The sequence below is a fragment of the Rhinoderma darwinii genome, chromosome 10 (genome assembly GCF_050947455.1).
Source record: "Rhinoderma darwinii isolate aRhiDar2 chromosome 10, aRhiDar2.hap1, whole genome shotgun sequence".
Lineage (NCBI taxonomy): Eukaryota > Metazoa > Chordata > Amphibia > Anura > Rhinodermatidae > Rhinoderma > Rhinoderma darwinii.
The window spans coordinates 28127557-28155465 of NC_134696.1; the positions used below are offsets into that span (position 1 = coordinate 28127557).

The 27909-nt window shown below is 42.0% G+C and overlaps 1 protein-coding gene across 2 annotated transcripts in view; it reads right to left on the bottom strand.

Annotated features, from left to right (window-relative positions):
- Positions 1 to 27909, bottom strand: part of GNB1 (G protein subunit beta 1) — a 61619-nt gene that overhangs the window by 18535 nt on the left and 15175 nt on the right. The window contains exons 1-2 of one of the 2 annotated variants that reach the window (XM_075839637.1): positions 17592 to 17682; positions 6976 to 7077 (exon numbers count right to left, since the gene is read on the bottom strand). In XM_075839637.1, the coding sequence (XP_075695752.1) occupies positions 6976 to 7032 (57 nt within the window). In that variant the 5' untranslated portion in view covers positions 7033 to 7077; positions 17592 to 17682. Of the gene's footprint in view, positions 1 to 6975; positions 7078 to 17591; positions 17683 to 27909 lie in introns of those variants that run through there. The other variant, XM_075839636.1, reaches the window with a different exon arrangement.

Here is a 27909-nt window from a genome sequence, read left to right on the forward strand (position 1 = left end):
TAGGAGTCAAACACAGGTGAGGAAACAAAAAGAGAAGCTTCTGTCTTTCCTTTATACTTTTTTCTTTTTGGATCCACTCCTGAACTTCGGCTGAAATCCCACATGCGGTCTTTTGTGCCAAGGACTCACAAGTGTCCAATGTGTGACCGCAAAAAAAAAATAAAAAAAAATAAAAAAAAATTTATATATATATATATGAATGCTCGTGTGTCCGTTTTTCTCCTCTGCAAGCACAGTCTGGTTTCCCCTTTTTTTTTTTTTTCTTTGCATTTTTTTTTAGCAACCGATTCTAGCACCGTAGACTAACTGGCGAGTCTAGTCCGCAAAAGAAATCAGGATAGGGGCAAGCTGCGAGCTTCTGGCAACAAACAAAAACTGATGTGTGACTAGCTCTATCAAATTGCGTGGGTTGTTGTGCGGTCCATTGTGAAGATGGACAGTACACCGACAAGAATCCGGTAAGTGTGAATAAGGCCTAAATATATCCCAGACCAGTCAGACATTAGTATGGCTTCGTTTACATCTGACGGAATGGGACTTTTACTGACACAAACGGAAACCAAAGTTGACTACGCTATTGATTCCGTCAAAACGACGGAACCCTTGAACAACCGGACAAAAACTATTGGCACCAGATCAGTCACCATTGAAATCAATGGTGATGGAAACCTTTGTTTTAGTTTGTGTCAGTCAGGTTCCCGTTCCGACGGAAAGCTCCGTTGGAACGGAACCCTAGCGCAGATGTGAACGAAGCCTAAGTCACGTTATCTACAGGTCGAGGAAAAAGTTATTCCAAAATACTGCAAAATAAAAGTAAAAACAGCAAGTTGAAGAAGTGATCACTATGTAAAGGTGTTAAAACGAGCTTGTCTGGATTGTCATACAAAAAAAACATATGCTGCATAGTTGACCCAAAGATTTATTTTAAACGCCATATTTGGAGTCAAGAGGGTTCAAAAATTGTTTTGCCTTCCTCTGGATGAACTTGGCATGACAACAGGTTGAATCACAAAAGTTAGGCCTCGTTCACATCTGCGTTGGAGGCTCCATTAGGGGCCTCTGTCGCAGATCCGGTCAATGATACAGAAACATTTTTTGGGTAAAACCACAGACACCCTGACAGAAACCATAAAAGTCAATGGGTTCCTTCAGCCGCCAGTGGTGTCCGTCGTGAAATGGAACCGTCGCTTCCAGTATTTTCGCTGTTCTGCTCCACTGACAGAGCAGAACTACGGAAAGCCGAACACCGCTATCAGTAACATTCATAAAGCCACCCAATAACAAAAAAAAAGCCTCCATCTCTGGAGGACAGAGAAAAATGTACATAACTAATACATGTCACAGCTTTTGCAAAACAGACCTTTTAACGGATATACTAAACTAAAGACGTCCAGGAAGTCTGGTCCTGGCTGGAGCCAAGCTTTTAATAACTGTTTAGAAGAGCCGAAAATTAATGAAGGCCGAGAACTATTCACGTTCTAAAACGCTGATGTGTACAGAGATAAAGCAAACAGCAGGAGATTAATTCCTGGTCAGGTATTTAACCATCTATAGTAGTATTCTCCTAGTTCTATAGAACTTCTTTACCAACCGGAGAGCCTCATGAACACATGAAAAATTGTATTACATATAAAATGTTTGATATGGCCTCGTAACTGGGGGATTTCGCATGGGCCGGAACGATACGATGCGTCATTTTGCAGACCTGGCTCCGTAAACCTGTACTTTATGTAACTCATCAGTCCTGGAGCTAGGACATCTAGGTCTTTGTAGTGTCCAACGCCAAATATGATGGGACTGGTAAAGTAACATTTGATGTAATCAGAAGCTGTAAAAATTGGAAGGAAAGTGACAACCAGAAATATTTTTTCAAAATATATTTGCTGGATATGCTTTTAATCAAAGTTTGCTCTTAGTACAGGTACAAAGTAAACGCCTCCACCTTTATAGAAATATACACAAGCAGCTAAGGGCCTGCTCAGCACAGCTTCGGCCTTCCGTTTGGCTTTCCTTTAATCTGTACCGTCAGATAAACTGAAAGGATAGTTTCCGCTTGCATTATAATTGATTTCAATGGTCATTTTTTGTTTCCATAACACTACGCTATTGTTTGTGGGAAAAAAAAATACGGAAATCTAGCGGAGCAGAGGCAAACTGGCGAACTGAAAGAAAGACAAATTACCGTTCAGAACCATCCTTTCAGTTTGTGTGTTCCTCTGATGGAACAGATGAAAGGAAAGCCAAATGGTAGCCCGACGCGGATGTGAACAGGCCCTTAGAACAGTGGAAACAGGACAGTATACAACTTTTTTTGGGTTGTAAAACACAAAATAATTGGTACTATTAGGCTGGATTCACACGAGCATGTTCGGTCCGTAATGGACGGAACGTATTTCGGCCAGAAGACCCGGACCAAACAGTGCAGGGAGCCGGACTCCTAGCATCATAGTTATGTACGATGCTAGGAGTCCCTGCCTCGCTGCGGGACAACTGTCCCGTACTGTAATCATGTTTTCAGTACGGGACAGTAGTTCCACGGAGAGGCAGGGACTCCTAGCGTCGTACATAACTATGATGCTAGGAGCCCGGCCCTCTGCAGTGTGTTCGGTCCGGGACTTGTGGCCGAAATACGTTCCGTCCCTTACGGACGTAATGACCTCGTGTGAATCCAGCCTTAAGGTGGCTTCACACGCGTTTCTTTCCTGGCTTTTTTGTGACAAAAACGCTGTGGCTTTATTTTTAGCTGGTACTACGGTAAATAGGGAAATATATAGAGTGCACTACAAACATGGAGTTTTTTGTGTGGTGTTTCTTCTTTTGTCTCACATTTTTTGGATCAGTGGTGTTTTTTTTTTTTAAATCGCAGCAAGGCTGGATTAGCGTTTTTATAAAGTGTTTTTTCCTACAGAACTCAAAACACCAAATGTCAAAGTATGTCTTTTTTATGGTGTTTCAAAATTTATCATTTGTAGCAAATATAAATATTTATCACATGATTAGCATTGTAAAAAAACGAACAAAAAAACCAACACCTACCCAAAAAAAAAAAAAAAGGTAGCAAAAACCACCACCAAAATTCATTTTTGGGGAAAAACAAAAAAACGACATGCTAAAAGAGTGTATGAGGGGAGCCTTAAAACAAAAATACAAAAAGCCATTTCCCTGTGAAAAAGCGCCCCCTAATAAATTTTAGCTCATGCATAGTGGCCACAGCACAGCCAATACCCACGCTGGCATGTGATTTCACCTCAAAAGAGCGGTTTAGAAATTGATCAGTTAAGAGAATCTGTCACCAAATTTCACAATACAAAGTAACATACATTATTAAATAGACCTCTTAGACCTGACGAGGCTGGTGTACGTCTTTTGAAAAGCTATGTCAGAGCCGCTGTATAGTTCTCTTTGTAAGTTTTTCGGAGTTCAGCTAGAAACTGGACTCATAACATGCTTATTTTAATATCCGGCAAGAAGACTTTAAAAAAAGGATTAAAGTCATTCTAACAAATCTCCAAAGGAAGCACAGCAGGTTCATCAGGTCTGACTGATCTATTTTAATAATGTATGTAATTTGTATTGTGAAATGGTGACAGATGTGCTTTAATGGCTGCGCAGTTTTGCAAGTAAATGCGGTTTACCTGCGAAACCACACGGCGAGTAACTTAATTTCAAACATGTACGAATTTGCAGTAATACCACGTCGGTGTGTTTTTTGGCCACTACATTTGAAAGGGAGGTTATCATCACCAAGGGATATATTCACATGGAGCGGTTAAATTGCAGTCTATTGCTGCGAAATTGGGGCAAAATGCCGCATTATTGCAAAACTGCAGCAGAATGGTTGCATTTAGGATCGATTTAGCAGTATTTGTGCATGATTATACCGCACAGTGTGAATATACCCAAACAGTCACAATAGACCCCAGTAACCATCGCTACGTCAGCAAACGCTCACTAGGTTGTTCAAAGAGTATTCCCATCTCGGACTGTTATGGCATATGCACATGATATACCTTAAATGTCCAATAGATACGAGTCCCACCTCTTGCGGAGCTACGCTGTTTCCGTAACACCCATAGAAGTGATTGGAAATTCTGGTAACCGCGTAGCACAGCTGTTTCCAAACGCCTGGATTCAGTGCCTGGAGCCCAGTAACAGTGGGAGAAGGTAGAACGGGGGCAGGGGGCCCCATTCTAACGAAAGATGCTGATACCAGAGGCGTGAAACACATCTATCAAACAATTATGGCAAACCCTGTAGATATGCCTTATAATGCCAGAGATGGGAAGACCCCTTTAAACCTTCAAGAGGCACCCCCTTTGCCTTATACTTAGAAGTTTCCATTTTCACAAAAAAAATAAACGCCACTAAACAACATCAAAACTATGTGGGTAATAACTTAAATCGGATCTGTCAGCTTAATACGACGCCCTATGTAACAGCAACATATTACAGGTTCGTAATACTATTAGCTAAAACAGCCGTGTGCAGCTTGGCTAATAGGAGTACTCCGGAATACACGGGACTCAGTTATGAGTCCAGCATATTCACTAGGGGAACGCTCTCCTCCCCTTCAGGCTGTGATTGACATGCTGCTGTGTATACATAGCAGCCTGTGGGTCACCCCTGCGAGGGGCAAAAAAATCTCCAGATATAGAAAATTACCTAATATAAAGCCACGTGCCCTTACACATTGATAAAAGCCCAGTAAATTTGCCGATTTGGGTGGGACCCGCGGACTCAATGTATATGGGGGTAGGGTTGTCACGATACCAGGATTTGGACTTCGATACCGATACTTTGTGTAGTATTGCGATTTTCGATACCGAAACGATACTTTGCCAATAGGAAGTTCTTCCATTTTCTAATGTGAGGCATGAGGTGTGATGAATTTTTAATGTGCATCACAATAATAGTAATTAACCCCATCATGTTTCTCAGTCATAATGGACAACATTGGGTTAACGTGTAAGGTACATGATGGGGTTAATTACTATTGTGAGGCACATGGCGGTTAAATTCATCACATCTTGCGCCTTACAATAATAAGTGAAAGAAAGCAGTGTTTATTTTTTATAGCGTACACATCATAAATGACGCAAAAAATTTGTTGTGCAGGTTATTATGGCCGCGCCAATAGCGAATTTTATGTATGGAGACTTATTTTAATGTTTATTGTAAAAAAAGGTGTGCGTGTATTTTTTTGTTATTTAACATTACTTTATGTTTTTACTTTTTTATTTTTAAACTTTAATGTACTGGTATATATCTATATACGGATAGTACTTATGCAGTTGTTAGGACATACCCAAGGATGCCCTAACAGGAAATATGGTAAGACAGCCCTGGGGTCCTTCAATGGACCCTGGGCAGACGCCCATATATGGTATACCCCCCAATCGAGTCACAGGGAAGCGTCACTGGGATTCCCGGTGATGCGATCCTTGGGGCATCCCCCCTTCTCATTTTCCCCTTAAATGCTGTGGTCAGCTTTGATCGCAGCAATCAGGGGAATAACGGCAGAGATGAGGGGTTTCTCTCACCTCTGCCGCTAGAGTGGGGCTGCGGCTGTGTAATACAGCCATTAACCCGTTCCTGACAAGTGTGCACACGGTCAGCATGAGGTGATGCGGCCGATGCCGCACTAATGAGTGGCGGCGCAGGCACTGAAGACCGAACATGGGGGTGTTTTGCAGTGCGTCCGCCATGTTCGGTCTTCAGTGCCGCTGCTCATTAGTGCGGCGCTGGTCGCATCACCTCATGCTGACCGCGTGCACTTGTCAGGACTCCGGAGCGGGGCAATGGCTGTATCCGCAGCCCCGCTCTCACAACATTCATGTGTTACTATACTTAGCTGTGCGGCCGCACAGCTTAGTATCGAAATACATTAAATAACGGTATTGAACCATTTCAGGGTGCACGGTATCCAAACAGTATCGAAGTTTCGATGTATCGTGCATCCCTATATGGGGGTCATCTGACTGCAATCCTCCTTTCTCTCGTCTGGCAGCGGCTCATTCCCCACTCTCTATTGAAAACACATGCACGGCCGAGAGTCCATGTGGAAATTGAGCGGAATAGCTGTTTTATGAACGAGCGTTTGGTCTGTGGCTATCTAAAGCGTTTGGGGCAGCTTAAGGCCAGTGTTTCCCAACCAAGACTCCCTGGAACCCGGAGGTTCCTCAGAACCTGGTTTGGGGGTTGTTAAGACAGCAGCAGAAAGACTGGTCACTTTTACAGTAAGGATAAGCAATGGATTGCAACCTGCTTAAAGATGATTGGCAAAAATGAAAGAATGCTTTACCTGCCTCTACACCAAGCTTCTTTGGGTAGGAATTAGAGTAGGGCCTCTTCGGAAGTAGAAACATTTTTCAGGGATGGAGAATAAATAGCTTATGCTTTTATATAATAATAATTAAAAAAAATATATAAAATCTCTTTAAAACTGTAGCAAGCAGGTAGGATGAAGCCTACACTTCCAGATGTGACTGCATCAGTACAACTTTGCCATGAAATCTTACTAATTTAAGGCATGTAATCCACCTATAACAAAAGTATAAAGTTTATCTTTGTGTTGCAACAAAAAAAAAATGCATTTCATATAAATGGCTACAGCCAGAGAAGGCGCCTTAGATAAACGACGGATCTTATTTATGTTATAAAAGTTTGGTTGTAACCTCATGTTCAAACAGTTAAAGATATAAACAGATCTGTCCCAGATCAACAAAAAACGGAGAACGAAGCCGAAAGAAAAGAAACGAAAGCCTGAAGCTCGCAGCTTAAATCTCCTAACATTACATCAGGAAATGTAACCTGGTAAGTGCACTGATCACTTACGTTAAGGCCGCCCAAGAGAGAGTAACATAATAGAGCAACTAGAGGTGCCCGGCAACAATAAAATTGGGAAAGAAAAAAAGAGAGATATACATAAAATAAATATATATGTGTATGTGTACGTCTATGTATTTCTTTACTCACTCTGATTTGGTTCTTGAGTTGCTCAGCCTCCTGGCGTAGCTGATCAAGTTCACTCATGTTTCTTCTCTAAGATGAAGCTTCTCTACCACCAACACTCAAGTTCTGTAAGAGAAAAAACAAAAAAAAACAAAAAAGGGAATCATCATCAACTTCATTGTGGTGACTTGGGAGTGCTGAAAAGTACCAAAAACTATAAAAAAAAAATAAAAAATAAGTGTTTAGCTTTACATAACACCAGATGTCTAGCGTAGGTCTGTTCAGCAGCCTAGCAACACAAGAGTCTACAAGGAGACCATTTATCGAGCAAACCCTTCCTAAAAGTTTAACACAAAGAGGAGACCCTTGACAACATTTTAGGCTTCGCATTTGAGACAACTTGCCGACATTGTTCATTACAGTATATGAGCGAACCAACTACAGACGTAAAGAAACACAAGCCCAACACAGATATTTAATAAAAGCCCCATTGTACCCACAGGGATGGACAGAATTAAGTAGAGCCATTGAGGGCACTCCAGGAGCTGTTAACTTTGTGCCCCAGCAACGAGACCGCTCACAGACATCAGCTGAAGTCAAGACGTTGGGCCCCAGTAAAGAATCTGTTCATTGTAATTCTCCATCAACTGTATCCAACAGACATTATATTAACCAGATCATATTTTTATTTTATTTTTTAAATTAAAAAAAATTAAGATTTAGAAGTATAAAATAAACTTTACACTATAGTCGTGTACCGCTTAATTCCAATTTATTATGGCCCATATTATACTTACAATTTCCCTGAAATACAGTTCTAGGCAGCTGTAAAGTCCTGCTACAAGGTGTAGTTCTGCGCACTACAGCCCGTTCACCTGTCCTCCATACAATGTCATCTTTAAGCCCGAATAGATCTGAGTTACTCATTTAAATCCGGTTAACACAAAACCGGCTGAGAGTCTTAAATTGTACACGATCCTTCTGACCCTAATCCAATGTTTGCTTTTCTTTTTGGACATTCAAGGACAAAAACGGTTTAAAAGAAACGGTTCTGAACCCAGAAAAATAGTACAACACGAGACGTTCTTTCACCGAGGTTGGGGTTTAAAGATTTATAATGTGGCCGAACAACCCAGATAATTCTTAGCTACGATCGTACTAAATTCATACAAAACATTGACAATACTTGTAAATTGAATCCCACTCAATTATTGGGCCTTGAACACTCACGCGTACATGTATTTCGAGATATCAAAGTAGGTATGTCCCTAGATGTGATATCACTTGAGGGTTAAAACGTGAGAAGACGGCAGGTGGCTGACTGATTCCAGACTAATATACTTAAATCATTAAAAACAACCAGATAAGGACGTCTGCAAAGTTCACACTAATGACAATCCTCATCACGGAGGTCTATACTATTAAAGCTGACCGCTCTGTCTAAACCCGGACAATTGATGGGAACACCACGCGCGCACACACCCATTGTACTTGCCAAGTTGTCATCACAATTCAGAATAAAGGCCCTATTACACCAGCCGATTTTGGCCGATGGAGCGAGCGCCGATCAACGAGACAGCTCGTTGATCGGCGCTTGTTTGCTCCTGCCACAAGGAGCTATGTATGGGGACGAGTGGTCATTAGTCAGATCGCTCGCCCCCATACATTTGTATCATGTCGGCAGCACGTCTTCCTGTTCACACAGGGAGATGTGCTGCCGACAATAATATTTGACTTATTTTTTTTAAAACGATACGATCAGTAGATGAACGAGCATTTGCTCGTTCATCTGCTGATCGCTGCCCTGTTTACACAAGGCAATTATTGGCAACGATAGGTCTATGAACGATCGTTTGCCTGATAATCGCCCAGTGTAAAACCCCCTTATGGCACTTGGATCCATCGTACCCTCAAAATCATTTAAAAAACAAAACATGGCTCGCCTCCTTTCTTCTGTCCCACTTTTCAGATTTCAACGTTAATCTGAAACGCAGACAATTCGTAAAAGGAACACGTGTATATCCCCTTAATCTGGTTGACGAAAATGTTCCTCAGAGTTCATGCTCCTTTTGGTAGGGTGGCAGTTTTCCTAAAAAGTGACATTTACTAACAAGTCCTGTATGTGCACAAGTTACTCATGTTAGCTTGAGACAACTAGCGTCCAGAGTTCACGTCCAGGGTAGGTAAAAAGGAGAATGGCCAGTAATGTGGTCTAAAAAAAATACGATGGGACACCCGAAGATTTTATAGAAACACTGGATTGTCAGGCTGGGGTTACAAGTATCAAGTGGAATGTAGATCACAGCAGTGGTTTTTATTTTGAAAAACGATCATTTTTTAGCAAGTTATGAGCAATTTTAGATTTAGTTTCTTAATGCCCAATTGGGCATGTTTTTACTTTTGACCAAGTGGGTGTTGTAAAGAAGTGTATGAGGCTGACCAATCAGTGACATACACTTCTCCTTGTTCCAGCCCAGCATGATCCACAGCATAGTGAGATTGTGCAGTGAAAGAAGCTGGGCTGGAACAATGAGAAGTGTATGATGCCGATTGGTCACTGATTGGTCAGCGTCATACACTTCTTGAGGGTATGTTCACACGGCCAAATTTCAGACGTATACGAGGCGTATTATGCCTCGTTTTACGTCTGAAAATACGGCTCCAATACGTCGGCAAACATCTGCCCATTCATTTGAATGGGTTTGCCGACGTACTGTGCAGACGAACTGTTATTTACGCGTCGTCGTTTGACAGCTGTCAAACGACGACGCGTAAAAATACTGCCTCGTCAAGAGAAGTGCAGGACACTTCTTTGGACGTTTTTGGAGCTGTTTTCTCATAGACTCCAATGAAAACAGCTCCAAAAACGGACGTAAAAAACGGCGCGAAAACGGCGCGAAAACTGCGAGTTGGTAAAAAAAACTTCTGAAAAGCAGGGTCTGTTTTCCCTTGAAAACAGCTCTGGATTTTCAGACGTTTTTGTCGACTACGTGTGAACATACCCTTACAACACCCACTTGGTCAAAAGTAAAAACACGCCCAGTTGGGCATTAAGAAACTAAATCTAAAATTGCTCATAACTTGCTAAAAAATGATCGTTTTTCAAAATAAAAACCACTGCTGTTATCTACATTCCAGCGCCGATCAGATTATGTAGGAGATAGGGCACTTATAATCTGGTGACAGAGCCTCTTTAACTGCTATGATCCAACTGAACATTGCAACTTTCAATGGGTCCAATCATTATCTGACCAATATATTTTGGGGTTTTGATCAGTTATCGCTATGACCGTTATGAGTAAATGGTGAATAGAAAAATGAGAATATCAAATTTGAACCATTTTTTTTACGCTAAATAGATGAAGATCCAGATTCTTTATTTTCTGAATGAAGACAAAGCTGCTCCATAAAAAAAAAAACATTTTCAGACTAGTATATTAGCTCAATGTACAGTTGAATGGAAGTTCGTACAACATTTCCTTTCATAACTGTAAAAACCTTGGTGTTTTCAGACAGGATTTTTAGTAACTGGGGCATGAGAAACCTTTCCTTGAAAGACCCCCTAGGGATGAGCGAAGGAAGAGGTGACAACCAAGTGGAAAAAGACCCACAAGCACTGCACTGGAGTTTTCAGCCCCAACATTAGGTACGTCAAGGATTAAGATGCTCTCATTAGGATCTTAAGAAAATGCTGGGTTAGGACAATAGAAGATTAGACTTTCAGTGAACTGGGGGGGGAGGAACAAGTTTACATTACACCAGAGCTGTCTGACTAGATGATCAACAAAACTTTTGCAAGGTTTGTTCTTTACCAGCCACAGAATAGACAGCAGTTCCACAATCCAGGCGGAATACACCCACAAATATAAATCTCTGACTGTATATATTTAACCCGTTCAGGACCAGGCATGTTTAGCCGTTTTTAGCATGTGTTAGTTAAACAGCTATAACTTATTTGTTGGGCTAGCAATGTGGTTTTTGTGTTTTTTTTCGTGATCTTTTTCTCTTATTTTTATACACAAATTTTTGCTTTTTAAAGTGTAGCTAAACGTTTGACAAACTTCTGACAAGTCATAGTGACATGTCAGAAGTTTTGATTGGTGGGGGTCCGAGCACTGAGACCCCCCACCAATCGCTAGAACGAAGCATTTGAAGCATTCGTGTGAGCGCTCAGCCGCTTCGTGTCTGTTCGGATTTTTCGGTGTACGGACTCAATAGAAAGTCTATGAGCCCGTACTCCGATACTTCGGCTTTCCACAAAAAGCCGGACACTAAGTGGCTCACATGAGAGCTTCAGCGGCTTCGTTCTAACGATTGGTTGGGGTCTCAGTGCTCGGACCCCCACCAATCCAAACTTCTGACATGTCAGAAGTTTGTCACACGTTTAGCTACACACAAGCATTTTTAGGTTTATAGCTTAAAAAAGAAAAAAATAAATAGTACAAAAAAAACACAACAGCATTTTTATTTTTACTTATTTTTTCTGGTAACATCGTGTTACCTCAAGATGGGCCTCATTTGTGATGGTCGTCTTGCGCAAATTTTTATATATTGACTATTTTATTGGTTTGAGTGAGTCGACTGTGCTATTTATTCCGTCAAAAGCAACGGAACCCTGTCACAACAGTGACAAACGGAAACCATTAGCAACGCTTCCGTCTCCATTGAGATCAATGGTGATGCAAACTGAAGCCAAGGCTAAAATTTGCCCTTCCGTTGAGGGGTCAACCCGACAAAAACCTCAGACGGAACCCCTCAACGGAAAGTCAACGCTGATGTGAACACAGCTTTATACTTTTCCACTGTTACAGGAGCAGTAATAGGGAGAGTCAGTTTTGTTATAAAGTCACAATTGTCACTGTTCGGGCCATGCGGTTTCTAGTTAGACACAGTAGTAGCCTCACCTCCCACTACCGGTATCCAGGCGATCATGTGACCACCTGGACCAATTGAGGCAGCGGTAGGTTCTATACACTGCGCTCAATGAGTGGTGTGTATGTGAGTACAGACAAGACACAAGCAGTGAAAACCGCTTGTGTCCTCTCTTCGGAGTCCCTGGAAGTATCCGATTGCCGGACACCTGACATTCAGCCGACCAATCGCTCGGGCAGCAAGTGTTTAAATTACCTAGTTCGGTGACAGCCTCTGCAATTATGAATATCAAAGGATAACATTTAGCTGGTACGGCGTAATAACCTCGGCCAAACACCATCCAACAGATAAGGAATAATACACTAGAAATCTATTTTTCAATACTATGAAAAAGCCCATTAACCATAACAGGGTTAATTTTTTTGGTAGCCAAGCAATATTAATTTCAATGGACATCAATTAAAAATAAAAAAAATCAGTGGTAACCGTTAGTACAGGCAATGGGAACATTTAGCGCAACTCAGCAATTGTCAAAATCCAGATTGTAACAGCCATGACAGTGGAGCAGGATGTTTTCTAGCATGTAGTCAGGCTTCATACTCCATACACTCGATGAAGGCTTCTGCTGCGGCTCAAAGAGGAAAAGGTGTGGTAAATCAGTCTTGGGTGTGGGTTCCTCAAGTAATCACAATTACTCGTTTCACAATGACAAACAGCAAAACACTATCCAAACTACAACCGTCATGCAGAGTATATGGCCACAGTGCGGCTAAATAGTGACATAGGGCTTACCGACCTGTTTTATACAGCAGCGGATCACCCAACCCCATAACAAAAGTGTCCCGGATTCAGCAAAACTAACCTCTGTGATCCTCTCTGGCGATCTTTTACTGTAGAGATTGGTGCTAGAAGGGCCAGCTACTGGTGGTTTGTGGATTAGAAAAACAAGGCTGCTTTCTTACAAAAACAGCACCACTCTTGTCCATGGTCTGTGCCTGGTATTGCTGCTCAGGCCCGTTCAAGTGAATGCTGGTGAGCTGTAATACCAGACACAGGCCATGGACAAGGGTGGCGCGGTTTCTGGAAAAGCAGTCGTTTTTCAATTCTCATACCACCCCTTTAAAAGCCTGCTACTTGCATGTACGTTGCTGCTGGAGGCGTAGACCGCAGTGTAGGGCCATGCAGGAGATAAGCGTCTTATATTATAAGAGCACTGGGACGGGCACAATAGTACAGGCACTGTTGTAGAAGTAACTACCATACGTATAGCAACAAAAATGGAAGAGACACGGCTACGTGGCTGGCACAATAGTTTGGCCAAGTCTGTCAAACGCAATGTTATGGGTTATTCTGTGCTCCGGTTATTACGGTGACGGCCCTACATTCTGGCGTATACTTCTTCATGCACACAGTCGGGCACAGCTGCAAAGCGGCACCACTGTGTAGGCACTATGTGGCCCTAATGATGGTAGTCTGCCATGAGCACTACAATTCAGAGGCATCATTTCTGTAACAAGCTCTGATCTTTCAGGTTAAGAGCATAGGATTGTCGAAGCTACAAGTAGGGCTGATTTGGAGGTGCGGTCAGGATAATAAGGGGTGTGGTCTATATCTGAATCTGCGCTGTAGTCCCAGCTTCTATGACTAAGGTCCCAGCGGGCTACCCCTGACAGGTACATGTCATCTTAGAAAACCTTGAATATACTCACAGAAAAGCAAAAAGCTACAGCAATCCATTACTCCAACTAAACAGAACAGAGAAGTTCACACGCAGAATTTTGCTGAGTTTTTTTACGAGGAAACCGCGTCGCAAAACTCGGCAAAAACAGCCCGAAAATGCCTCCCATTGATTTCAATGGGAGGCGTCGGCGTCTTTTGCCCGCGAGCAGTAAAACTGCCTCGCGGGAAAAAGAAGCGACGCCCCATCTTCGGGCGTTTACGCCTCTGACCTCCCATTGACTTCAATGGGAGGCAGAGAAAGCTTATTTCACGGTGTTTTATGCCCGCGGCGCTCAATGGCGAAATACGGCATGCAGGGAGAGGAAAATCTGCCTCAAAGTTCCAAACGGAATTTTGAGGCAGATATTCCTCCTGCAAAATACTCCGTGTGAATATAGCCTTATTTTAGAGTAGTAAAACAAAAAACACACCTTTGAATGTTTATCACAGTTTTTACAGCCTTTGGCTCGAAACAGGATGGAAAGCTGCAAATTTTCCACAACGTATCCTCAGCATTTCTGCAGCACAATCTGCATGTAATGCGGATTTCACCCCTCTATATTAAAGTCGCAGTAAACATCCAGGCCAAAATGAGCAGCTGCAGATTTTCAAAATCGGAAGCACGAGCGGATTTCCTTCTGTAAAATGCTCAGCACAATGTGGATGCGATTTCATCAAATCTTATCCACGTAAAATTATGAGAAACGTAATTTCTTATCTCGGTGTTAATACTATTGTGTTATGGAAAAGTACTGCTGCAGAATGGCAAAGTTTTGTGATTTTGTTCCTTTATCTTTCATATGACTCTGTATTTTGTCATTTTCAAAAAAATAAAATAAAAAAAAAAAGGGAGAAAATCTTATCCACGTGGCTGGGACTGTCATCTGAAAATTCACAGTATTTCTGTCCCGTGTGAATCCAGTCTTTATGAGAAAAATTAAAAATTTGAAAAAATAAATAAATTGTAAAAAAAAAATACGCATTATACTGTTGAATTCAATGCTGGAGCAAAGAGCTGACGGCTCCTTGCTCCAGCATTTACTATGCCGTGAGCATCGAGCGGCTCGGTGCAGACAGGCACAATGTAGTGACGTCATCGTGCTTGCCTACGCTGGGCCACACACTGCACAGACCGGAGGAGCAGCAAGATCTCTTTCACCCGTTGTAGGAATGGGCATAGGTGAGTATTTATTTTATTATGCACTATTGGGGCTGTGTGGAGGCAGCTATGGTGGCGTTATACTGCATTGGGGCAGCTGTGGGGCATCATAATGTATGGAGGGCAGCTATGGTGATGGGGTTGGGGATATTATTCTCAGTGTGGAAAGCTATAGGGGCATTTTACTGCGTGGGTGCATGAAGGGGGTCAATAATACGGCAATGACAAAGCTCCATGGTTTGAACCTGATGCTTTTGGGTGGCATGAGGCCTTCTACGACGCAATAACACACATTTGACTCTTGAATCCAAAACCTGGCTATACAAAATATTCTTTATACGGCCTTTATTGGAACGTTAGTCAAAAATGTACAAGAAAAAACAATTGTTGTAATAAGACAACGCTAAAATAAAGAAAACAACCATAAGCAAAGCAACCTAAGATGATGTAGCGTGGCAAGTCTCCGCAACAACAAATGTTATCTACGGGTTCAGCCACTCAAAGTGGCTTCTACTTCCATTATAGCCAGACATACTTCTATGAAGTACTCCTACAGAGAAAGTCATTCCAGAGTAGATGTGCTTCATGCCACAGCCATCACGCAGAACTAAAAATCATTTCACAATGGATTAGTTCTCTCTCAATGGGAAGAGCTACTGAAGCTCTCAGGTCATGCTCCAACCTTAAAAGCGAGTAAGAAAATATTACTTATACCATATCTCAGCCATTAACCCCTTAATGACCAGGCCATTTTGCGCGTTAATAACCAAGGGTTATTTTTTGTTTTTTCACGGCCGCATTCCAAGAGTCGTAACTTTTTTTTTTATTCCGTCGACATAGCCGTATAAGGGCTTGTTTTCTGCGGGACGAGTTGTATTTTGGATTTGCGCCATTTTTAGATGCTTATAATATATTGATTAACTTTTATTAACATTATTTTAGGAGAGAATTGAAAATAAGCAGCTATTCCAGCATTCATTTTCACGTTATAAATTTACGCCGTTTACTATGCAGCGTAAATAACATGTTAACTTTATTCTATGGGTCGGCACGATTACGGGGATACCAAATATGTAAAGGCTTTATATGTTTTCGTACGTTTGCGCAATAAAAAGCCTTTTAGAAAAAAATTACTTTTTGCATCACCGCATTCCAAGAGCCGTAACTTTTATTTTTCCGTCAATGCGGCCTTTTGTGGGCTTCATTTTTGCGGGCCAAGGTGTAGTTTTCATTAGTACTATTTTTGGGTACATGGGACTTCGATTAACTTAATTTTTTATGGGGGGAAAATGGGAGAAGAGAATTTTGCTGTTTTTTTTGGACGCCATTTATCCGGCGGTTTAATGTGTTCATTTTATTGTTCAAGTTGTTATGATCGCAGGGATACCATATATGTGTATGTGTTATTTGTTTTAACACTTTTACTAAATAAAACCACTTTTTGGGCAAAAAAAGTAGTTTTATTTTATTTTGACAAATTTTTTTTCAAACTTTTTTTAACTGCTTTCCATTTTTTTTGTGTCTCCCACCAGGGGACTTCACTATGCGATCTGCTGATCGCATATATAATGCTTTGGTGTACTTAGTATGGCCTAACAGGCATTTGCTGAAGACAGACCTGGGGGTCTTTATTAGGCCCCCGGATGCCATGGAAACCCGACGGCGACCCGCGATTTCTTTGCGGGGGTGCCGATGGGCTGACAGTGGGAGCTCCCTCCCTCTGTCAAACACATTAGATGTCACTGTCGCTATTGACAGCGGCATTTAATGGGTTAAACTGCCGGAATCGGAGCGCGCTTAGATTCCGGCAGTTGCAGCAGGAGCCAGGCTGTGTACAACAGCCGTGCTCCTGCCGCTGATCGCGTGTGCGCGCACTGGCAGTGGCCACGCGATCACAGGACGGATATATCAGTCCTCCTGCGCGAACTAGCAGCTGCAGAGGACGGATATATCCGTCCTTCGGCATTAAGAGGTTAATGTTGAAGGATGTCAATTTTTTTTTCTTTTTTAAAAACTAAAACAAAGACTTCAATGTATTATGTGATTCAATGCAACTCATAAATGGATATTAATAAAAAAAATTTGATATACGGCTTCTTTGTATCCTGTATGCATACTCTATCTATATCTATCTATCTCTATACATATATATTGCATCTTGCCGTCAGTCGAATTCCTCAGATCAGAGGGACGGACTGCTTCCGATCCAATTGTTATCGATCACATCTAAGTTCATGAACTTAGATGTGATCGATGACAGCTGGATCCTGTGTTTCAGACACGTATGACCAACTTTCATCGAAGCTGTCAGTCCTGCATTGAGTGGACAGATTCAACTTTGACAGCAAAATACAGAATCTATGTATACAGGATGCATAGAAGCTGTATCTCAAAAATGAACTTTGTTCATAAAAAACAAACAAAACACCTATTTAAATGTTGATTTAATCACATTGTTTTATTGAAATAAAATAAATGTACGGCTGTGTTCACACAGAGTTTTTTTGCTGGAGGAAAATTCCTCCTGCAAAAACTGCTCCAGACGTTTTTATGCACATTGGTTTGACAAAAATTCGTCAAAACACTCGTCGAGGCGTTTTTTCCCCGTTTCTGACTGATTGAAATGGGGTTCTGGAGGTGGAAACCACCTCAAGATAGGTCATGTCGCTTCTTTTTACCGCGATGAGTTTTTTCCGCTCGCGGTAAAAAAAGACGTCCGCCTCACATTGAAATCAATGAGAGGCATTTTCAGGCGGGTTTTGCGGAGCCTTTAAAAACACCATTGCCAGACTGCAATCAGAATTTTATTTGTTTTACCGCTACAATAAAACGTGGAAGAGTTTTAAGTGAAAGCAATCTTTATAAAAATTAAATAAATGCAAAAATGTACCCAATTTATTGTATTCCGTAAGGTCTCATTTCAATGATCTAGTGGTGGGAGGTAATAAGATCCTCCACTCCTGCGTCATCTGGTCAGGGGGGCTATGGGCAGTGATAAAGACTGGGTGGTCAAGTAATGTAGTCAGTTTGTGGTGTACAAAGAAACATGATGCTCAGAGTTTAAGGGATTGTATGAGATCATAGAAAGAAAAAAAAAAAAAAAGTGGGGAAAAAAAAAAGTGTCATAAAAAAAAAGCAGCCCGGTTTCCCTAATATTAAGAACAACCCCTTTTTAGGCTATGTTCACATGTTAAGGATTTTGGGGGGGATTTAGGCACGGACCCCTCACCAAATCTGCCATTATGCATCCAGCCCCATCCACATGCAGCAGGAAAAATAAAAAAATCCACGCAGAATGAGCTATAATGAATTTTAAAATCCACAGCATGTTCGTTATTTGTGCCGATGCCACGCTGAAAACCCATTATCTTAGAATCGAGCGAATACCCATGCTGATCCGCTGGCACATCTGCAGCCTATGGTAAACCAAACACGTTCGAAGAACCTGTAGGTCTATCTAGTCTGGAGCCAATGACAAAAGAACCATTTTTAATAGCTGCTCTCCCACGAGGAACATATATGACATATCCACAGGATATGTCATAAATGTAAGATAGATGCAGGTCCCACCTATCTCCTAGACCCCGTTCTACCGCTCTGTGCTCCGGCTGACTCCCGGCCACTTACGGATTACATGGTCGGGAGTTATGGAAACAGTGTAAGTCGCTGAGCTACGTTGTTTCTGTAACTCTAAGGCAGGTTTCATACGACCTATTTTCAGACGTAATGGAGGCGTTTTACGTCTGAAAAACGGCTCCAATACGTCGGAAAATATCTGCCCATTACTTTCAATGGGTTTTACGATGTTCTGTGCCGACGACCTGTCATTTTACGCGTCGCTGTCAATAGACGGCGTGTAAAATTACAGCCTCGTCAAAAGAAGTGCAGGACACTTCTTGGGACGTAATTGGAGCCGTTTTTCATTGACTCCAATGAAGAACAGCTCAAAATGACGTCAGTAAAAGACGCCCCGCAAAACGCGAGTACATGCAATTACGTCTGAAATTCAGGAGCGGTTTTCCCCTGAAAACAGCTCTGTAATTTCAGACGTAATTGCAGTTATCGTGTGCACATACCCCAATAGTCGTGAATGGCAGTTATGGAAGCAACGTAGCACGCGAGCTACGCTGTTTTCTCCTTCATGGTCGGAAATCAGCCGGAACACAAAGAGATAGAACGGAGTATAGGGGGCCCCATTCTAGAGACAGGTGCAGGTCCCAGAGGTGGGACCCGCATTCATCTGACATTTATGTAATGTCCTGTGGATAGGTCATCAACGTCCCTCGCAGGGAATACCCCTTTAAGGTATGGTGGTAGGTTTCTGTACCAAAGAAATACAGCAGCATGGAGAGAAGTCGAATACAACCATTTAAAAAAAGGGAGAAACAGATAGAGAAATCGATTACTTCAACCTGAACCTTGACATTCCTCAATGCAACAAACCACCCCAAACACGTTGCGCCTGTTCATTATTCTCTATAGGCAAAATACAACAACGAACACTCTGTACTCCTTTACAACACAGTATTCGTTCTCTTTTATACGCTCACAACATCTCAACCTTTTCATGTTTTTCAGGTGCTTATTCCTTCTGCCAAGTACATCACCTCAGGAGAATTGCCAAACAAACAGGTCCCTCCAGTGGGTAAACTCCAGAGTAAACTCGCCAATTATACCGAAACCAAACACCTGGTAACTAACAACTAATCCGCTTCTCTGTGCACAACAGGGTTTAGACACACAAGATTTCGTATGACAGAATCCATCAATGAAGAATGTTTCCCGACACTTCTCTATAGGCTCCGGTGCAGGACACACGTTTACATCTAGTTAAGGGCCTATGTAAAAAAAAATAAAAAAATAAAAAAGGGAGGGGGGGTCTTGACAATGCCACGACTTTCTTGTCCTCCTGACCATACACATAGAATTCAATAGAAATGCAGACTGTCGTTTGCAACTGGGTTTCATGGAGATTGCAATTGCAGCATTAGGTCACGTTATAGTCACCTGCACCTTTTAATGACGAACGTGTCAGATGCACACCATGCTTTTTTTATGGGCCAAGGTTTTGGGCAAAAGATCCTGCAAGCAGGTGGTGTCATCTAGCTCAAATGGAACCTCTTCGCGCACCAAGACCTAATTGCACGTGTGTGTTGTGTTGCGTGGAGCGGGAGTCATGCCTTGAGCCCGCTACATACGCTACAGGTGTAAGCTGTGTATTACAATTCGTCCCTAAGAAAATAAGCCCTCATATCGTTTAATCGATGACAAAAATAAAAGTTATGGCTCTTAGAATGTGGTGAAACAAAACAATTATTTTTGATGAAAAAAAAAAAAAGTTATGGCTCTTGGAAGGCATCACCATTGATTCATATGACGGTATGAATAGCACGGTTGACTACGGCATTGATTCTGTCAAAACGACGGAACCCTTAAACAATGGTGACAAACGGAAACCCTTTGCACCGGATCAGTCACCATTGAAATCAACGGTGATGCAAACGGAATCCTATGGTTTCCAACGCTCCGACGGGACCCATGAACGGTGTCCCAACGCAGATGTGAACGAAGCCCAAGACAAAACATGCAGACTGACTAGATCTAAATATTTCCATTCCAACACCCAATAGACAAATATATTGTCAGATAGCACTGAAGAATACATCTTCCCTGAAAAATATGACCGCAAACAGAAATCCATTAAAGGGTCCCACATCGCATTCAACTTGGACCGACTCAAGGAGTAGGCACATACACATTTTTAGCTTCACCATATGGATTTGCCCTCCTCCGGGGCCTGGCAGACCACTAGTTGGGCATCACTGGTCTAGCAGCATACATTTCATCCCATATTTTGACAAATGTCTAATGTTTAGATTTTGTTTTCAAACACCTAAAATGAACACTATAAGGGCCTGTTCACATCTGCATTGGAGGCTCCGTTAGGGGCATCTGTCACAGATCTGGCAGACTGTATTCTGCACTATTGTTTCGGGTAAAACCACGGACTCAACGTCAGAACCCATTCAAGTCTATGGGTTCCGAAGGCCACCAGTGGTGTTAGTCTTGCATTAGATCCCCATTGCGTCCGGCATTCCCATGTTCTGCTCCTCTGACGGAACAGAACAAAGTAATGTCATGGCACAGACGTGAACAGGGCCTAAGTTGCTGAAAGGTGAACACCTAAAAAACGCACCGCATTGTGGTCATAGTCTATGATGTGCATCCAACATTTTAGTCCCATACTTGCCAAGTTATAAGCCCAAGTTACAGAGCAGTCGCTCATAAGCTAAAGGAAAGTTTATGATGCTTCGCCGTGTACGTGGCTGCATCCGAATGTCAAATATACTCCAATGCCAGCAGAGGAAGCTTCTACAAAATAACCTTATTATGAAAAGTAGTTCAGTCTTCCCTTGGGGTGATTACAAAAAAAAATAAAAAAAATCTAGGACACCAGTAGAACCTACTGAATGAGACGTATTTAAGGGTTAACACATTCTTTTATAAATGCCAACCCGCCTTTTATACGGTGCAGTAAATCTTGTTACATGACGCAGCCTCACATGTGCTGCTCAGAGTTTCTAGGAATCGGCAATTACAATAGCAGATGCAGCGGCCGCAATGCACCCACCTGGCCTATAGCTTAAAGGGACATGAATCCTAGAAATAGATGAGGGGAAAAGGGAGTGGTGATGACGGCAGTTAACCATTTGACAGATAATCTAAAAAGAAGGAAAAAAAAAAAAAAAAAAGGCCAGATTCTTCTCCCTAGTCACCTCCATCAGCAGGGGTTGGGATGAACTGGAGTGAGGGTTTCCTTACTAGGAACATATAGAAGATTTCTTTGAAAAAGTGTTACCTTAGTTTCCCTTTAACAAAAACTACTATTTTTTAGGTTTATACAAGGATACTGAACTACAACCACCAAGAAACAATTATTTCACTACTAAGGGCAAAAAAAGTGATTCCCATCAAGTTACAAGACTTCGGTTATAGAACCCAATCAAGGAAATGTTATTTTAAGAAAAACCCTCTTTGAATATTTACTTAATTTAATTCATTTAAGGGTCACTTTGGGCAAAACTGATACACCTATGCCTACATCGACTTACCTGCAAACGCCGATGCTGCTGCAGAATCAACTGTAGCCTCTGGTGCCGGTGTCCTCGCTCGTCCGACACGATGCAGGGCCTGGGGCAGGAAGTGAGTGACGTCACAGATCTGCACTACCAGAAGCTGGGCGTTCTGAAGAGAAGTGGATGATACTTCTCATCAGAACGCCCAGCTAGTAAAAGAAGTAAAAACGCCCCGATGTACGCACATAATACACGCCCAGTTGTACTTTTACTTTAAACACGCCCACTTGGACTTTTGCAAGCCTCATTTGCATAAATACAGAAATGGCCATAACTTGGCCAAAAATGCTCGTTTTTTAAAAATAAAAACGTTACTGTAATCTACATTGCAGCGCAGATCTGCTGCAATAGGAGATAGGGGTTGCAAAATCTGGTGACAGAGCCTCTTTAATAAAGCCAAAACGAGGAGGGTCAGACTACTTTAAAAAATGTGGACGCTAGATTTTAAAGTGCAGACGCCACATTCTACCAACAAAGGGCTGATTGCAGGGTACCTCTGCTGGAAACTCCAGGTGATCAGCCATTATCCGTAATTGAATGCTGTATACTTTGTGCCAAAAAGGAATCCAATCAGGGTCAAGCAAGTTAAGTTTTCTTTACTGTTTTTCTGGAATTTCCTGCTTTCTTGCCAATAATTATATGCCATTTATGGCCATGTGACTAAAGACTAATGGGGAGGTCTCTTGGCTTACCACCACATGCAGATGTCAGTGATAACACTAGTAGGATTAGCCTTTTTTCCCCTTTTTGTAGGTCAGATAACGATAGTGTCTTATGACCATTACGTTGTGGTGATTATTGCAAAGATCAGAAATTTTGAAACAGTTTTTACCTTTCCTGGAGCCAAATGTTTTCTAATGGTCAGCAAATACTTTCATAGACATCAATCCGAAAACCCAAAAAGTTACTAGCCAAAAATATCGAAGTGCATTGGTTAGTATACCTGCCACCTACATTCTTCCCCCTCCACCATTTGGGCGGACAATCGAATGGAGTCCCCCACTCCCCAAATGCACTATTTGACCAATTTTTCAGGAAGCCAACTGGACTATTAGTATGTTTAAGGACAAAACTCAAGGTATAAATAAATGTTTTACTTTATCTTTTGTACAAGCAATTCTGCTCCGAACATTGCTCCTGAAGAAAGAAACGTCATAAGTGCAACATGACATCTACTTAAAGAGGCTCTGTCGCCAGATTCTCAAATCCCTATCTCCTATTGCATGTGATCGGCGCTGCAATGTAGAGAACAGTAACATTTTTGGCCAAGTTAGGAGCTATTTTATATATATGTATATATATGCAAATGAGCTTTGAAATGGACAACTGGGCGTTTTTTTTTCGTTATGTCCAACTGGCCGTGTATTGTGGTTTTAACTGGGCGTGTTTACGTGTATGACGCTGACCAATCAGTGACCAGTCAGCGTCATACACTCATCTCCATTCATTTACACAGCAGCGATGTGCAGCCACATAAACAGAGATTAACGTTAATCAAGTGTCCTGATAATGAATACACATGAAATCCAGCCTGGACGTCGTGTACTCAGAATCCTGACACTTCTGAATCTTTTCTGTGAGATTTGCAGCAAGGGAAACGAAATCTCGTTTACCTCCGTAATCTCGCGAGATTTCGTTTCCCTTGCTAGAAATCTCAAAGAAAAGATTCAGAAGTGTCAGGATTCTGAGTACACATGACGTCCAGGCTGGATTTCATGTGTATTCATTATCAGGACACTTGATTAACGTTAATCTCTGTTTATGTGGCTGCACATCGCTGCTGTGTAAATCAATGGAGATGTGTATGACGCTGACTGGTCACTGATTGGTCAGCGTCATACACGTAAACACGCCCAGTTAAAACCACAATACACGGCCAGTTGGACATAACGAAAAAAAACCGCCCAGTTGCCCATTTCAAACTGTGTGTGTGTATGTGTATGTGTATATATATATATATATATATATATATATATATATATATATATATATATATATATATATATAACATAGCTCATAACTTGGCCAAAAATGAACGTTTTTAAAAAATAAAAAAAACGTTACTGTTATCTACGTGCAGCGCCGATCACATGCAATAGGAGATAGGGATTTCAGAATCTGGTGACAGAGCCTCTTTAAAGGGGTTTTCAGAGAGAAAACGTGTATGTGTTAAAGTGTAGTTAAACGTTTGACAAACTCAGCCGCTTCGTGTCTGTTCAGCTTTTTCCGGAAAGCCGATGTATCGGAGTACGGGCTCATAGATTTTCTATTGAGTCCATACACCGATACATTTATTTCCGAAAAAATCCGAACAGACATGAAGCGACTGAGCGCTCACACGAGCACTTCAGTTGCTTCGTTCCAGCGATTGGTGGGGGTCTCAGTACTCGGACCCCCACCAACCAAAACTTCTGACATGTCACTATGACGTCAGAAGTTTGTCAAACGTTTAGCTACACTTGTTTTTAACTTATGAATGTAAATTGTAAATGTAAATTCATTTGTACTGTACTTAGTTTCTAGATGCTGCCGTGGGGCACATGCCTGGTGACATCAGTCTCTGGCCGCTCTGTTGATAATCAATTTTCTTCCGGGTATACGTCACTAGTGACATTTATGGGCTGTTCTGTTATGCAGCCTGTAACGTGCATGCGCAGTCCATGCTGTTCTTCGAGAAGACTAGTGACGCGTCGTAAACACGGACGAAAATTGATCATCAACACAGTGGCCAGAGTGATGTCACCAGGCATGTGCCCCACGGCAGCATCTGGAAACGGGGCAAATTTGGAAACTGTATGTACATTACAAATGAGTTTACATTCGTAAGTTAAAAACATTAACACATACACGTTTAAAGAGGCTCTGTCACCAGATTTTGCAACCCCTATCTGCTATTGCAGCAGATCTGCGCTGCAATGTAGATTACAGTAACGGTTTTATTTTTAAAAAACGAGCATTTTTGGCCAAGTTATGACCATTTTTGTATTTATGCAAATGAGGCTTGCAAAAGTACAACTGGGCGTGTTGAAAAGTAAAAGTACAACTGGGCGTGTATTATGTGCGTACATCGGGGCGTGTTTACTACTTTTACTAGCTGGGCGTTGTGTATAGAAGTGTCATCCACTTCTCTTCACAACGCCCAGCTTCTGACAGTGCAGATCTGTGACGTCACTTCCCCAGGTCCTGCATCGTGTCAGACGAGCGAGGACACACCGGCACCAGAGGCTTCAGTTGATTCTGCAGCAGCATCAGCGTTTGCAGGTAAATCGATGTAGCTACTTACCTGCAAACGCCGATGCTGCTGCAGAATCAACTGTAGCCTCTGGTGCCGATGTGTCCTCGCTCGTCTGACACGATGCAGGACCTGTGAGTGACGTCACAGCGTGATCTGGCAGAAGCTGGGCGTTCTGAAGAGAAGTGGATGATACTTCTCGTCAGAACGCCCAGCTAGTAAAAGAAGTAAAAACGCCCCGATGTACGCACATAATACACGCCCACTTGGACTTTTACTTTTCAACACACTCACTTGGACTTTTGCAAGCCTCATTTGCATAAATACAAAAATGGTCATAACTTGGCTAAAAATGCTCGTTTTTTAAAAATAAAAACGTTACTGTAATCTACATTGCAGCGCCGATCTGCTGCAATAGCAGATAGGGGTTGCAAAATCTGGAGCCTCTTTAACTCGGAAAACCCCTTCAAGTCCACACATAAGCAATAGTAGTGGACGTTACATCGAAAGAAGTCTCAATGCCATAAGAGAGAAAAATTATCGAACCTCGAGACAATCGCAACAAACACCTGTTAACGGCTGAAAATAACTGAAGTATCTCTACAGTGTATGCCTCGTGCACACAACAGTGTGCGCCGGCCGAGTCCAGTCAGCGAGCCGTGGAGAGATAGGACATGTCCTATCTTTCCACGGATCGGGTCAGTTTTCACGGACCAGATTCACCCGCTAAAGTGAATGGGTCCGTGAAAACGATCAGGTGCCACTCAGATGCCGTAAAAACAGCCCGAGTAACACTCAGTCTTGTGCTACTCACATAACATTGGATCAGAAACCAATGGATACGAGTTTCATGACTAAACAAAAAAAACACAACTTTGTCAATGAAAAACCTAAATAAAACCGTGAACTTTATATCTCCAAACTAAGGACACCATCTTAGTCGGAGTGATCATCACTGATGCTGCAACCAGATTATTCTTTATGTCAGAAATATGGCCATTAAACAAAACTCTAAATTGCTTTACATAGGAACACTTGCAAATGACCCACAACTAGATGCATGGTTCGGTTCACAATGGCCTTTGCCATTCCATCAGTGTTCCCGGTATTTTTGACGGCAAGAATATCCGTCTGTAGCACTATTACTGCCATCAGAAACATTGGAACGCCAGCTCAAACAGGGTTTTCAAAGTTTTCATCTTTTCAAAAGTAGAATGTTCAAAAAACATGGGAGAAAAGATGGTTCAGTAACTTGAAGCAGGCCTGGGGGAGATACAGAGGCCAGGAAACCAATGCACCTAGAACATTTCTACCGGCACCATGTTATTTCTTCTCTGCCCATTAAAATCATCAAAATGCCTCCTGGAATGGTCTAACTGCTATCCAAAGCAGACTGGATTAGGTGCATCAAAGCTTAAAGGGCACGCTAAACCTAAATAATAACCGTTTAAAGGGTAACTAAACTTTCAGAAAACTTCTGACATGTCAAAGTGACGTCAGAAATTTTGATTGGTGGCGGTCTGAGCACTGAGACCCCCACTGATCGCTAAAATGAAGCGGCATAAGCACTCGTGTGAGCGCTGTACCCCTTAGTTTTAGCGATCAGTAGGGATCTCAATGCTCAGACCCCTACCGATCAAAACTTCTGATATGTCACTTTGACATGTTAGAAGTTTTCTGAATGTTTAGCTACCCCTTAACAAAACAGAACAAGTTTGTCAATTTCTCCAATAACTGCCATGAATAAGAACAGTTTTCGAAACGCGTAGGCTTTCGACTTATGCAAATCTGAGACCACCTTGTTACTGCGTTCTCTTTTTTACTACTCAATTTTCTGTGTCAATAAAAGTGGGAACATAGATTCCTTTTTATCTACAAACTACGCTGGATCATACCTTTTTCCTTTCAACAAGTTTGTCAGTCTGCAAGACTAAGGAGTTTTATTTCCCAAGCGGCTTTTAGCCGCTGGCGGGGGGCAAAAAAATGGTCATGTCCTTTTCTTGATGCGGTTCTGCCTCTGACCTCCCATTGAAAATCAATGGGAGGGCAGATAGAGTTTTTCAAATCGTTTTTTTGCCCGTGGTGCAGGCGAAAACCGCGGCAATAAAGTGCAGGCAGGTCAAAATCTGCCTCAAAATTTCTGAAGGGAATTTGATGCAGATTTCTACTGCCTGCAAAATACTCTGTGTGAACTAGGCCTTAATGCCCTTTTACGCAGAGCAATCGGGCAAACGCTCGTTGTTGATAATTTCCCTGTGTAAACAGGGCAGCGAACAGCAGATGAACGTGCAAACGCTAGTTCGTCTACTGATCGTATCGTTTTAAAAAAGAAAAATATTATCGTTGTTGCCAGCATGTCTCCCTGTGTAAACAGCGAGACGTGCAGCCATCATAGAAATGTATGGGGATGAGCGATCGGAGTAACGAGTGCTCATCCCCAGGTTGACCAGCGCTTTTTTTACACCGCAGGTCAATTTGTGTACGGATTCTGTGCATAATTTTTCTGCAGCATGTGTATGACATTTGTTTGAATCGCATCCCTTTTATTGTTACTTTAATACTCTGCAGATTATTCACCAGCAAATCCGGACAGAAAATCTGCAGCATATATGCTACGTGTAAACAAACCCTAAGGGTGAACTCACATGCAGCAAATAGTTACAAACATTTCTGTGACTGTCCAATTCACCTGAAATCCAAGTGCTTGCTGAAGAAAACCATTCAAAATGAATGAAACTGATTTTCAGTCGCAGAAATTTCTGCAATAAAATCTGCCGTGTGTGCAAAGAACAGAAGTTTGTCCCTGTGGAAAAATATTCCAACAAATAGGGTGTTAAAGG